We start from the raw sequence: 14,800 nt of genomic DNA on the forward strand, positions 1-14,800 counted from the left end.
TATATTGCATATGCCAAATTATAGGATTCTTGACCTCCCCAACCCTATATGTTGTCCCATATATTGTTTTCTTTCTCCCAAATACTTGTCTTTCCCGTCATTCATTATTTCCCCTTTCCATCCTTGTGGTCATTCTTTCTCAATCCACTTTCACCTGTAATATGTTGTTGGTTCTTCAAGTAAATTAGCCACCCAATTAATTAATTATCCAAGTGTTTCTTAAGCTCAAACATCTTATTGGAGCACTCACCTTTCAGCTGTGGAGTCTGAGTTTGATTTCTGACTGAATAGGATCTGACTATACGCTCTGCAACGATCGGGATGCCTCTTCACGGGTGGTTGTACCACTCAACACAAGTCGGGGGCCAAATCTTCCCCATTCTTCACTGCTGTCCGGATTCATCAGGGCAGCGCGGTCTCCAATGCCGATCACGGTCACCATGAACCTGCCCTTTCCCTCTAGTCTGTCTCTCTCTCTCTCTCTCTCTCTCTCTCTCTCTCTCTCTCTCTCTCTCTCTCTCTCTCTCTCTCTCTCTGTCTCTGTCTCTCCGTCTCTCTCCGTTTCTCCGTTTCTCCGTTTCTCTCTCTCTCGCTTTCTCTCTCTCGCTTTCCTCTCTCTCGCTTTCTCTCTCTCGCTTTCTCTCTCTCTCTCTCTCTCTCTCTCTCTCTCCTCTCTCTCTCTCTCTCTCTCTCTCTGGATCTCTCTCTCTCTCTCTCTCTCTCTCTTCTCTGGATCTCTCTCTTTCTCTGGATCTCTCTCTCTCTGGATCTCTCTCTCTCTCTCTCTTCTCTCTCTCTCTCTCTCTCTCTCTCTCTGGATCTCTCTCTCTCTCTCTCCTCTCTCTCTCTCTCTCTCTCTCTCTCTCTCTCTCTCCCTCTCTCTCTCTCTCTCTCTCTGCGTCTCTCTCTCTCTCTGGATCTCTCTCTTTCTCTGGATCTCTAACTGTCCTGGGCTAAACAACAACATCAACAACTATAACCTCTCATCCTGCTTGTAGCTCCACTGGTGCATCACTGAGTGCATCATTCATGTGGAGGTGACGTGAAACAGCTGTCATGTCCACTACAGTGTTCACTTGAAATACCCCATGATGCCATTTAACAAGAGTAGGTCATTGTGTGTAGTTACCTTGTCCGAATTCAAAATTCTCACCATGGACTTCCACGAGTAAGGCAATATCAAAACTCCCAAAAAACATCTCCTTTTTAAAAATATACAAAAAAACAGGTTATGTTTTCACCCCTGTCTGTCTGTCTGTCTGTCTGTTTTTTAGCAGGATTTCTCAAAATATTATGGACCGATTTGGACGAAACCTGGTGGACAGGTTTGGTGTATGACAAGGACGAAATGATTAGATTTTGGTGAAAATCCAGATCCGTCCTATCAATGGGATACAAAATGTAAACTGTACAGCCTGGCGGAGGTATGCTCTTTACTGACCGAGTGCCACTCAGTTTCCTCAATGTGTCCTAACTTCTCGCTCTCACTATCAGCCATGGTCTTTCTTGGGCAAACCACATTTCAACGTTGGCCTGCAAAGCATCCTGCATGTACACAGTCCTTCGTTGACACACCTGAACTCCTATCCACCTACAGGGCCTTCATCTGCAACTTGAAGGAGTACTGCCCTCCCCTATTGGCTGGCACTCCTGCCTCACACCTTGCGCAACGGTCCACCATCAACCCCTTCTGATGAAACTACCTAAATCCAGGATTGCTGCTCACCTCCACTCATTCATTACTATTTTTCCCACCTGTGGCATAAACTTCCACATTATCTTCACACACACTAAACAGCCAGGTGTAAATAAAACCAATACATCCAGATGTAAATGAACCTGCAGTATGACAAATTAAGTTCAAATAAACTGCAGGAGTTAACATGATGCATATCAGGCAAAGAGCACACATCACCAGGTAACTGAACAAAGGCCTCCTGTCACGATCTTTCACTACAAAAGGCAGGTTAGAGGGAGTAGGTAAACCATGACAAGCACATTACACTTCCAAAAACAATGTGATGGTCGCCCTGAAACCGGTCTCCAAATGGTCTCCAAATGGTCTCCAAATACCACGAGTGTCGGCTGTTGTGGCAGGATTAGGGTTTGGTATTCTCTTTTAATTGAGCAGGATTGGAAGGATGAACTATGAATGAAATTGAACAAGGGAAGCATTACAAGGGCTAAACGCGTGGTCAAATGGACACGGGAAGTGATGATCGAGTCAAGCCTCACCCACTGGGGGTTAAAACGGTTAAAAACGGGTTTAAAAGACGTGGTTAATGGTGGCCGTGTTGTCTAGCCCGTGCCCACGGCCCCATATGGTATTGAAATGGGTACCGCCACGGGTTCAATACCCAGCACATTTGCCAATTTCTGGCTTTTGGGGGAATTTCTGGCGTTTTTGGCGATGTCTGGCACGTTTGGCGATTTCTGTCACATTTGACAATGTCTGGAATGTTTGATGATGTCTGATACGTTTGGCGATATCTGGTGCGTTTGGGATGTCGGGTGCGTTTTGGGACGTCTGGCGCATTTGGTGATTGGCGATGTATTGCGCTTCCGGCGATTTCTGGGGCGTTTGGCGATGTATGGCGCATCCGGCGATTTCTGGGGCATTTGGCGATTTCTGAGGCGTTTGGTGATTTCTGGGGCATTTGGCGAATTCTGGGGTGCTTGGCGATTTCTGAGGCGTTTGGCGATTTCTGGGGCGTTTGGCGATTTCTGGGGCATTTGGCGAATTCTGGGGTGCTTGGCGAATTCTGGGGTGCTTGGCGATTTCTGGGGCGTTTGGCGATTTCTGGTGTGTTTGGCGATTTCTGGGGAGTTTGGCGATTTTTGGCGCGTTTAGCGAATTCTGGGGTGCTTGGTGATTTCTGGGGCATTTGGGAATTTCTGGTGCGTTTGGCGATTTCTGGGGCATTTGGCAACTTCTGGGGAGTTTTGCAATTTCTGGGGTGTTTGGCGATTTCTGGGGCGTTTGGCGATTTCTGGTGGGTTTGGCGATTTCTGGTGGGTTTGGCGATTTCTGGGGGGTTTGGCGATTTCTGGTGTGTTTGGCGATTTCTGGTGGGTTTGGCGATTTCTGGTGGGTTTGGCGATTTCTGGTGGGTTTGGTGATTTCTGGGGAGTTTGGCGATTTCTGGGGGTTGGGTGATTTCTGGGGAGTTTGGCGATTTCTGGAGAGTTGGGCGATTTCTGAGGGAGTTGGCGATTTCTGGTGGGTTTGAAGATTTATTGGGCGTTTCGTGATTTCTGGGGTGTTTGGCAATATGTGGGACATTTGGTGATTTCTGGGGCATTTGACTATTTCTGGGGAGTTTGGAGATTTATTGGGCGTTTCGTGATTTCTGGGGTGTTTGGCAATATGTGGGACATTTGGTGATTTCTGGAGCATTTGACGATTTCTGGGGAGTTTGGAGATTTATTGGGCGCTTTGTGGTTTTTGGGGCATTTGGCGATTTCTGGGGCGTTTGGAGATTTCTGGCACGTTTGACGACAAATACAGCCACTGAGCTTGTGGGAAGTGGAAATCACAACAATGGCTCCTGCTTTCTCATTACGTACAGTGGGCATTTCCTATGGGGGGGATTTCTCCTCCCCATGGATGCCAATCTATGAGGATTGTTTGTGCTCTTATCCTTTTAAATGCTGTACATCAAGCAAGGAAGCAGCACGTACCATCTTTAAAAGTCTTTGGTATGACTCGGCTGGAGTTCAAACCGCTGGCTCTATAGTCTCAGCGAGGACGCTCCAACCATGACCCCACTGAGTCTGGTTTCGTTTTGTAATTCTTCTTCGGTCCTTTCCATGCGAGTCTCGCCCAGTTCCATTTCCGTTTTGATTATAATCTTGATGTCATTCCATTTTCTCTATGATCCATTGGTTTCTCGCCTTGACTCCCTGAAACTGTATCACAGTAACATTACCATGTGATCACCACGCTATGCTGTGCAAACCTGTTCACTCGCTTCGACTCGAGTCATGGAGGAGTCGGGTGTGTTGTGATGGAATTATATCTTCGTTTGGTCCCAGGTTCGAGTACGTAAGTCTGATAACATATCATGCACACTTAAGTAAGACCGAGGACAGAGCTTATTACCTCCACCAGTTTATGTTTCCATTCCCGTTTGTCTGTCTGTTTGTTTGTGAGTAGGATATCTCAAAATGTTATGGACGGATTCAGACTAAACTTGGTGGACAAGTTCGGTGTTTGCCCAGGACGAGTTGATTAAACGAGCGGGCATTTGTGAATCGTTTCTCGACCTTCGGCTTGATGCTCTTGCAAACATATTGCCATTACAAAATAAGAGTTCTTAAAACAACATATTATTAAGGTACATATTAAAGTATTTACGTACGATTATTTTCCACTTGGTACTCAAAGACTCACGGACCGTAACCGGCTATGGGGTTTATCATTGCTTGGGCCGGAGTACGTGTTCCAATCGGAGTAAAACGAAAGTATGTGCTCATCTGCTGGCCTTGGGTGGCCATGTAAGGCCAGTATTGCAGGTTGGAACCAGAGGTACAACCTCTGCGTCTGCTCAAGAACTGTTAAATGCCAATTTTGGAGTTTCAGTGACGTCCACGTTTGCTCCATTATGGTAAGATTTTGGTGAAGATCTGGATCTGGATACTAGGATTTTATAAGTGATTATTTTCTTTTCTTTTCAGCTTTTCAGCAGAACTTTTAGAAAACTTTTTATAAGACTTTTCAGCCTGATAGAGGTATGCAATCTACTGAGTGCCATTCTATTTTCCCCCTTGATATTTGAAAGAAAAAAAAAACTAGGGGGGGGGGGGTATTGTAATCGACTCTGCCCATCTGTCTGTCCATCCATCTGTCATGCTATCCCCTCCTAAACTTTTCGGCAGGAATTCACCAATCTTGGTAGTTATGATCAACACATGGCAAGAAGGAGCAAGAGCAGTGCCATTTTTGGCCTCACCCACTGGGGCGGGATCAAAAGGTCAAATAACGTTAATTGCAATTGCGGGCACATTTCAAAACATTTTTTAATGAACTTTAGTATATGCAATCAATATTGGGGGATGCATGAAAAATTTAACAATTTATTGGATTTGATCTCCGGTTCATTCCCCAGGGGGTGGACTTTGCGTCACATGGGTCAAAATGGGGGGAAATTTTTCTCTCAAAATTTGTTATTGGGTCATTCCCGGTGGAACTTTTTGCCATCTTTCAATTTTGTTTTAGGTGGGAAGCGTATGAATTTTTGATTGCGCGCCATTGACTCTGCTCTATTTTTATATATATATATATATATTTTTTTTTTTACTGTGTTCTATGGTTTATGGAAGAGCTTGTGCCATTGCTGGCGTAATTGCAGATCCTTTTATTGTCATTTAATCAAACGTGGTGATTGGAAAGTCATCTCTATTCCAAGAATGTGTAATGAGATGTTTTAATTATTTATTTCATTTTGCGCTTGCATCACGTCGAGGGTTCACAGGTTGATTTGGGGTGTGCACTTTTTCCGGGTGTGCCATGAGTGTGTCATTGGGAACAGGTTAGTTTGAGTTGTACTTCTCTTAATTTTTAACATAAAACTCAATCCTTGTTTTTCATTTCCTTTCACAACATGTTTTTCTTCTTCTCGTATTCCCTTTCCTGCAGCTCTTTGGTTTCGTTTACGCCTGCTATGTGGTCAGCGTGTTTACGGAGGAAGAAGACAGCTGTAAGCAACATGGCGCACTACACAATGTATGGCATATGGTACAACATAACACAGAAGAGCACACAGTATTACCCAAAATAAACTGGCTCATCGTGTCGAGTTTTCCAGTGATTTGTCTATGGCATGACTGCCAGCAGACAGACAAAACAGCTCAAATGAAGTTTTTTTCACATCCACTTGTGCACCTAACTTTGTGTAGCATCGCATAGTATAGACACAATTGGGCCCAAATAAGCCAGAATAGGTCTGGACAGGCTAATCCAGACTCGGTGTGTACACCTTTCAACCTGGCAGTACACCTCCAAATAGAATCAATAAATGTAATACATACAAAGAAAGTTATTTGGGTACACCACCCACATACTGTATAGTTGTAAAGTTGTCGCCATGATAATGCCTGTAATGAGGGACTTTCAAAGTGACGTAATCCTGGCCGGACATTTTCGTGTCAATGACGAAATGTATATCGTGCGTTTGATTTTAAGGATTGTTAGCTAAAATGGCTCACAAAGCTTCTAAAATAAGCTGAAAATACTTGGGAAAGTACCCGAGACAACGGGGTGTGCCTCTGCACAACTAAAGAGTTGGAGAACTTTCTCAGCTCACCCAAAGGTGTGAGAGCCGGACATACAAGGTAGACCTCCCTGAGGGTTCACCGTATCTAATTTCGGTGCTTCTTCGCAGTGATGGGAAGGTCATATCTGGGACTTCTGAATGCATAGGATAAGTTTAAAATAAACTTTTACTCTGAGGGGCAGTCAATAAGTAACTTTAAAATATTTTTCACAACTTGTTTATTGCATGTACGTGTGAAACAACTGTGTTATTTTTCAACATAATCTCCATTGCGTTCAATGCATTTTTTCCAGAGCTTTACTAAGACCTGGATTCCTCTAGAAAGTAAATATTTTGGCTGCTTTGTGTAGCCATTCTTGCACCGCCTCTTGGACCTCTTCATCGGATCGGAAAGTGGTTCCACCAAGCGCCTCTTTAAGTGGCCCAAAGATGTGGTAATCCAAAGGGGCGAGGTCTGGCGAGTAGGGTGGATGAGGAAGACACTCAAAATTCAGGTCCTCTATTGTTGCAGCTGTAGCACGGGCAGTACGAGGCTGAGCATTGTCATGCTGCAGCAAAACACCAGTAGTGAGTAGTCCACGACGTTTTGATTTGATTGCTGGTTTCAGATGATTTTTAAGGAGGTTGCAGTGTGATGCATTGCTGACTGTGGGTATGTAATGTCCATCTGGGTATGTAATGCTCTACAAGTGGGCCTTGGCTATCCCAGAAGAGCGTCAGCATCACTTTTCCAGCGGACGGCTGTTTGCGGAATTTTTTGGTCTTCGGTGAAGTTGAATGGCGCCACTCTTTGATTGCCCTCTTCGTTTCTGGCTGAAAGTAGTGGACCCAGCTTTCATCCCCATTCCCCAGTCACTATGCGCTGTAAGAAAGCGTCGCCTTCTGTTTCGTAACTTCGCAGGAGTTCTTCACATGCGTCCACTCGCCGTTCTTTCAGTTTGGGTGTAAGTTGTCTAGGCACCCACCTTGCAGACACTTTGCCGAACCCCAGCGCGTTGTCAATGATATGGTGTGCTGAATAGGGTGGTTCTTAAAAATGAAAGTTATAAAAGTCATGCTCCTAACTCTTTAAAAAATTTGAATGTATGAAAAACCCTTGTGGTGAAATTTGAGGCCATTTGGACTAAATTTAGGGGTTGCACACGGAGTTTGTAATTTCACATATTTGACTCGCATAAATGTTTGGAGTTGATTCTTTATTCTCCACTGCTATACTTGTGATTTTGACCATTACAGTTGACCTATGACCTTGCTATGCACTGCACATTTTGAAGTTGTTTTTAAGTTAATTGAATACAGTAAGTACAGCTGTACTCTGGTGTATGCAGTTGCTCAAATTGAAGAGTACAATCGTCTCCTGACAAGGGACGAACAGCAAACCCAGTATCTGCTTCAAGTTGTGACAGAACATCGCAAGAGGTTTCCCGATTGTAGGAAATCAACGCTTATCGGGCACAAACATTGAGTGGCTGGCAACCATGAGTCACTGTGCAACCCCTAAAACCTGATGAATTCAAAAAATATTTCACAGGCAAAAGTTTTACCTCAATACCAAAACAATTAAAGGTTAGGAGTGAAACAATCCTTTTTTTTTGTCTTATGTAGCTAAGAATCACTCTAATGCTGAACCATGGCTAATGTTCAATTCGAAGACCACTTCATCCAGCGTAATGCGACTGTTTTCCCTTAGCATGCGCTCAACTCCTGCAACCATTTCTGGTGTGTCGGCTGTGTGAGGCCGGCCCGAGTGACCAGCGTCTGCCACACTGGACACTCCACTTTTAAACTTCCTGTCCCAGTCATACACCTGCTGCAGCGATAAACATGCGTCACCATATTGCATCTTCATTCTGCGATGGATTTCACTGGGATTTACACCCTCACTTTCCAAGAAACGGATGACAGAACGTTGCTCCTCCCTGGTACATATGCTTCTAAGGGAGCCGCCATCTTGGAACTGCTCTACTGACGTCATACGCTCAATGTTGTCAAATCTAAAACAGGCAAAACATGACTTACCCATAGATATAACATATGTCGTCTACAACGACACACATTACATTCTTTTCTTTCTTTTTTTCGTTTTTTTGTATACAAGATCGAGGCTCGTGTAAGAGCTATCATCAATCACAAAAAAACGAATGGATACACAAAACATACAATAAAGCCAGCGAGAGACGAGATGGGGAGAGAGAGAGGGAAGCACACAAGTACAACAGCAGAGAACAGGGACATCGGAAGATCCGTGGGAGGGAGAGGGCTAGGGAGGGATACACACGGGATAAAACACATGGACACTGCTAGAACTTCCAGGAAAGAAAGAAGTCGGTATTTAAAAAAAGTGGATCTGGGGTGAATTAGTGGGGGTAGAAGAGATCAAGGTTTTGGATGGGGGAAGATAAGAGATGGTGGTGAACAGCTGTTTTAAAGACCTGGAGGGGGGAGTGGGATTGAAGAGATTGAGGGAGTTTGTTCTCGAATTTATATCGCCATTTTAAGGTTACTTAATTGACTGGCCTCTCGTATTAATCATGTTGGGAGTCGAGGAGGAGTGGGAGCTGTGAGTGCTAATATATGTACAGTATGTATATATCAAGGGTAGATCCAGAGGGGAGGCACACCCTGCGCCTCTCCCTAATTACTCCGCCACTCCCGTCAACTGTCTTGTGAGTCGTGCAGTGAACTTTTCTAACAATTTTTTTTTTCAAAAAACAAAAGTCAAAATATCACAATTTTTTTAACGAAACAAGCCTACCTTATACTGCATAGTGTTTCAAAAATTTAAACGTAAAATCTGCAACGATTACATTTAAGACTAGAATGGCACTCAGGAGAGAGCATACCTCCTCCTGGTTGGCCATATCACTCAATGGTGAAGAATGACTTTTAAAATATACTAACTGGATCTGGTTCTGGATCTTCACCAAAATTGAATCGATTCTTCCTTGTCAGACACACAACCTGTCCAACAGGTTTCGTCCAAATCCGTCCACAACTTTTTGAGATATCTTGCTATGTATCGTTTTTGGCCCCATCTCCCAATAGTGAAGAATCACTTAAAAAATTAAACAATTCTCATATCCGAATCCATATTCAGATCTTCACCAAAATCGAATCCAATCGTCCTTGTCAGACACCCAACCTCTCCACCAAGTTTCGTACAAATCCGTCCACAACTTTTTGAGATATCCTGCTATGTATCGTTTTTGTCCCGATCTTCCAATGGTGAAGAATCACTTTTAAAATTCTAGTAGCCGGATCCGAATCGGGATCTTCACCAAAATCTAATCATTTCGTCCTTGTCACATACGCTACATCTCTGCCAAATTTCGTCCGAATCCGTCCACAAAATTTTGAGCTATTTTGTTCACAGACAAACGGACAGACAAACAGACAGGGGTGAAAACATAACCTCCATCCACCTTTGGTGGTGGAGGTAAAAATGCTTTAAATGTTTCGGTATTGTTTCTGTTATTGATGTTTTAATTATCCGATTGAACAACAACAACATCAAACAAAAAAATAAAAACACCAATGGCCGAATCCTGTTCTCCAAAAGGGGCGAAAATTCAAAGCAGTATTCAGTTTTGTTTATTTTGTTTTTTAATTAAAGGACCATGATCTGCATGCGGAAAAACGGTAAGAAATAGTTAAACTGATAAAATTTGATTTTGTAACTCCATTAACTGGTGGAGCCTTCTTTTGGGATTTGGCAATGATGATTTTGTAATGACATCTGGTGGAGAGTGTAATCATGTTTATCGCTACTGATAAATCGTTCAACACGTCTCCTGTCGTTTCCACATATACTGTGTTGGAGGTAAACTCGTTTGTTGGTTTGGTCCTTCTATGTATCGTGATTGTTAACTATCCATTGAAGAAAGAGAGCAGACTGTGTGTTGCAGTGTAATTTAACCCATCGCGTCGTATACAAGAGATCCAGAGTTCTTATCCCATCCTATGAACGTTTAATTGTTCATTTTTAATCAAAGCGAATCAAAATCTGTACATGAATCGTAAAGATTCTGAAATGATGAACAATTAAATAACTTGTGACGAAGTACATTTCTGTGCCCATCTAACATAAAATCGTGAATCCGTGCCTGTATGTATATATAATGAGGGTGTGGTGGTTCTTTCAGCCCAAAAGGTAGTGTTGAGGCAGTGCAAAGCAGAAATGACTAGTAGCTGGCGAAGCCGTTGTGAATGAACGCATTGAAGGAGCTGGGGCTCCCACGTCGATCGGAAGAATGGACGCGACAAAAAGCTGGAATTCATCCGAGTTGCTTTAATCAAACCAAACACTCAGGCACTCTGAAAAGCCCGTTTATCGGGCAGCAATATATATACATATTATCCCGGAGCGTTTGCCCAGGAAAGGCGAGAGGGGGCGTGGCCCAGCGTCCTGGCTGCGGCCTGGCAAGTTCAGGGCGAGCATGCCCGGGCATGCCCGGGCGTCCCGACCGAGGCCTGGCAAGTTGAGCGCGGGCCTGCCCGGGCATCCTGGACGAGCCCGGCATGGTGATCGCTCCGCGTCCTTGATAGGTGCAAGGCGATTGTGAAAACCCAGCGGTAGCCGCTACACACGTCCCCCCAGAATCGACTTGCACCGGCAGGGTCAATTTGAGGGGGGTCCTGATGACCCGGCCGAAGCGACCCCTGGCGGGTCGTGGGAGGGGGTCCGGTGTGGTGGTGGGCGGTCGAGTGGGGGGCACCGTGGACGGGGGGCGGCCTCGCCGCGGTGGAAGGGCCACCCGTGGTGGGTGGTCGACGTCCACGTGCGCCGGCTTGAGGCGGTCCACCGCAATCCGGTCCGACCTGCCGCCGATGTCGATGACGAACGACTTGTCGTCCCGTCGCAGCACCCGGAAGGGCCCGTCGTACGGCGGCCGGAGTGGCCCCCGATGTGCGTCGTGACGCACAAAAACATACTCCGCTGTGCGAAGTGCTGGGGGGACGTAGGACTGGGGGTCACCGTGGTGGGATGTTGGCACGGGGGCAAACCGTCGGGCGGCCTCCTGGAGGTCCGAGCGCTGGTGAGCTGCGGACCAGGGACTGGTAGCGTCGGGCACGAATTCGCCCGGGACGCGTAGCGCCTGGCCATAGACAAGCTCGGCGGTGGATGCCTGGAGGTCCTCCTTGGGGGCCGTGCGGAGGCCCAAAAGGACCCACGGCAGCCGGTCAGCCCAGCCGCCGTCTTGAAGGCCGGCCATGAGCGCGGCCTTCATGGACCAGTGGAATCGCTCGCACAACCCATTTGCTTGGGGTTGGTAGGCCGTAGTACGGTGGAGCTTGACCCCCAGGTTGCGGGCGACCGCGCCCCACAGCTCGGAGGTGAACTGTGGTCCGCGGTCTGACGAGATGTCCGCCGGTGCGCCGAAGCGGGCGACCCAGGTGGCGATGAAAGCCTGCGCCACGTCGGCGGTGGTGGTGGAGACGAGGGGAACGGCCTCCGGCCACCTGGTGGTCCTGTCCACCATGGTGAGCAGGTGTGTGAACCCCCGTGACGGGGGGAGGGGGCCCACCAGATCCATGTTGACGTGGTCGAAACGTCGTTCGGGCACGGTGAAAGGTGCCAGCGGGGCCTGGGTGTGTCGGTGGACCTTGGCCCGTTGGCAGGCCGTGCAGGTGCTGGTCCAATCGCGGACGTCCCGACGAAGGCCATGCCAGACGAATCGCGCCGACACCAGCTTCTGGGAAGCTTTCCGGCCCGGGTGGGAAAGGCCGTGGAGGGAGGCGAAGATGCGGCGTTGCCAGGTGACGGGCACGATGGGGCGAGGCTGGCCTTGGGAGACGTCGCAGAGCAGGACAGTGTCCGTGAAGGGGATGTCGGCCAGGCGGAGGCCCGTGTCCGCCGCCCGGAGGGCTTGCACCGTGGTGTCGGTGGTTTGGTCCGCCGCCATAAGCGCAAAGTCCACGCCCAGGTGGACCGCGTTCGCGCTGGCCCGGGAAAGACAGTCGGCCACGGCGTTGTTTTTGCCGGCGACGTGCCGGATGTCCGTGGTAAACTCCGACACGGCGGAGAGGTGGCGCTGTTGGCGGGCCGACCACGGCTCCGTGACCTTGGCCATGGCGTAAACCAACGGCTTGTGGTCGACGAACGCCGTGAAAGGTCGGCCCTCCAGGAGGTGGCGGAAATGGCGGACGGCCAGGTGTAGACCGAGGAGCTCCCGGTCAAACGTGCTGTATTTGAGCTCGTTCGGCCGGAGCTGCCGGCTGAAAAAAGCGAGTGGCTGCCAAACCCCGTTCACCCATTGCTCATGTACGGCGCCCACCGCGTAGTCGGAGGCATCCGTGGTGAGGGCGATGGGAGCGTTGAGCACCGGGTGAGCGAGCAGTGTTGCGTCGGCGAGGGCCCGCTTTGAGCTTTGGAAGGCCGCATCCATTGCTGCGGACCAGGCGATGTCGTGCTTGGCCGGCTTGCCCCGGAGGGCTTCGTAGAGGGGCCGCATGAGTTGAGCAGCGCGGGGCACGAAGCGGTGATAAAAATTCACCATTCCTAGGAATTCCTGCAGGGCCTTTATGGTGCGGGGACGCGGGAACGTGGTGATGGCCTCGACCTTGGTTGGCAGCGGCACGGCCCCGTTCTTGGTGATGTGGTGGCCCAGAAAATCAACGGCCGTCGTGCCGAAGTGGCATTTGGCCGGGTTGACGATGAGGCCGTGCTCGCTGAGGCGCCCGAACAGTGTTCGGAGGTGGAGGAGGTGCTCGGCCCGGGACGTGCTGGCGACGAGGATGTCGTCCAGGTAAACGAAAAGGAACGGCAGGTCACGCAGCACGCCGTCCATCAAGCGCTGGAACGCCTGAGCCGCGTTCTTGAGACCAAACGGCATCCGCAAGAATTCGAATAAGCCGAACGGCGTGATGACTGCCGTTTTAGGGACGTCGGCCGCCCTGACAGGTACCTGGTGATATCCCCGTATGAGATCAATTTTCGAAAAAATGACCCGTCCCGCCAGACGGGCGGAGAAGTCTTGGATATGCGGGATCGGGTACCTGTCGGGGGTGGTAGCGTCATTGAGACGGCGGTAGTCGCCACACGGGCGCCATCTACCCCCCGGCTTTGGCACGATGTGCAGTGGCGAGGCCCACGCGCTATCGGAGCGCCGCACGATGCCGAGGTGCTCCAACGTGTCGAATTCGGCCTTCGCCACGGCGAGCTTGGCTGGGTCGAGGCGGCGGGCCCTGGCGTAGACCGGCGGGCCCGTGGTTGGTATGTGGTGCTCGATCCCATGCCGTACTGCGACGGCCAAAAACGTCGGCCGCGTGAGGGCCGGGAACTCCGTGAGCAGGCGAGCAAACTCGTTCGCCGCCGGGACGGTGCATGCCAGCTCGGTCGGCGCGGAGCTGCTCAATGTGCATACCAGGGAGCTGAAGGTTTCGGCGTTGATTAAACGACGCCGTTGGACGTCCACCAGCAGTCCGTGTGCGCAGAGGAAGTCGGCGCCTAGCAGAGCCATGGGCACGTTTGCGGTTACAAACGTCCAAGCAAAGCGTTGGCCGCCGAAGCAGAGGGTGACGTTGCGCGGGCCGAAGGTGCGGATGGTCGATCCGTTGGCCGCAACCAAGGAGGGGCCGCAAACCGCGGATTGCCTGTCCTGGTCAGAGGCGGGTATGACGCTCAGTTGGGCGCCAGTGTCGCACAGGAAGCGCCGTCCGGACGCTTTATCCGTGATGAACAGTAAGTTGCCCGTGTGGCCGGCGCTCATGGCTGGTAATGAACGCCGGCCCGGCCGTTTCCCGGCCTGCCGAAGGTGCACGGGGGTCGGCATGTCCGGGCCTTCTGTCCGAACCTGGCATGATAGTAACACCACGCTTGGTCAGGTGGAGGCTCCGGTCGTCGTCCGTGCCGGGTGCTCGGGCGCCATGGGTGTTGCGTCGGACGGCGGTGGGTCCCATGTCGCCGCTGCGATGTGCTGTCCTGCGGCGGAGATCTTGTCGGCTTCTCTGGCAAGGGCCCGGGGATCTGTGATCGTCGTGCTTGCCAGGGTGAGGCGTACCGGGTTAGGCAGCTGACGGAGGAACAGCTCCCGGAACAGGAATGCCGGAGAGTGCTCACCGAGCAGTGAAAGCATGTAGTCCATTCGCTCGGAAGGGCGCGTGTCGCCGAGCTCGGGCAGGTCGAGCAGGCGCCGTGCGCGTTCCGCCGATGGGAGGGCGAAAGCGTCGAGGAGAAGCTTCTTAATCGCGCCGTATTTGTCAGCGGCTGGCGGGCTCTCGAGGAGGCTCAGGGCGCGGGCCGCGGTGGCCGAACCGAGCGCTACTACCACATGGTGGAAGCGGGTGTCGTCGGCCGTGATGCCTCGCAGGGCGAACAGGGAATCCGCCTGTGCGAACCAAACCGCCGCGTGAGCCTCCCAGAAGGTAGGCAGTTTAAGGGCGACTGCCGTGTCCATGTCGGTAGGTCACCAATGAAGGAGCTGGGGCTCCCACGTCGATCGGAAGAATGGACGCGACAAAAAGCTGGAATTCATCCGAGTTGCTTTAATCAAACCAAACACTCAGGCACTCTGAAAAGCCCGTTT

General features: G+C 49.7%; 1 protein-coding gene across 3 annotated transcripts in view; it reads left to right on the forward strand.

The window, feature by feature from the left end:
- The window catches only part of LOC137438682 (sodium/potassium-transporting ATPase subunit beta-1-interacting protein 3), a 208,347-nt gene that overhangs the window by 181,650 nt on the left and 11,897 nt on the right, over positions 1-14,800 (forward strand). For 2 of the 3 annotated variants that reach the window (XM_068133926.2, XM_068133925.2), the window contains exon 5: positions 5,639-5,699. In XM_068133926.2, coding sequence (XP_067990027.1) covers positions 5,639-5,699 — 61 coding nt within the window. Of the gene's footprint in view, positions 1-5,638; positions 5,700-7,965; positions 8,510-14,800 lie in introns of those variants that run through there. The other variant, XM_068133924.2, reaches the window with a different exon arrangement.

Source organism: Myxine glutinosa, chromosome 13 (genome assembly GCF_964187855.1).
Source record: "Myxine glutinosa chromosome 13, kmMyxGlut1.1, whole genome shotgun sequence".
NCBI lineage: Eukaryota > Metazoa > Chordata > Myxini > Myxiniformes > Myxinidae > Myxine > Myxine glutinosa.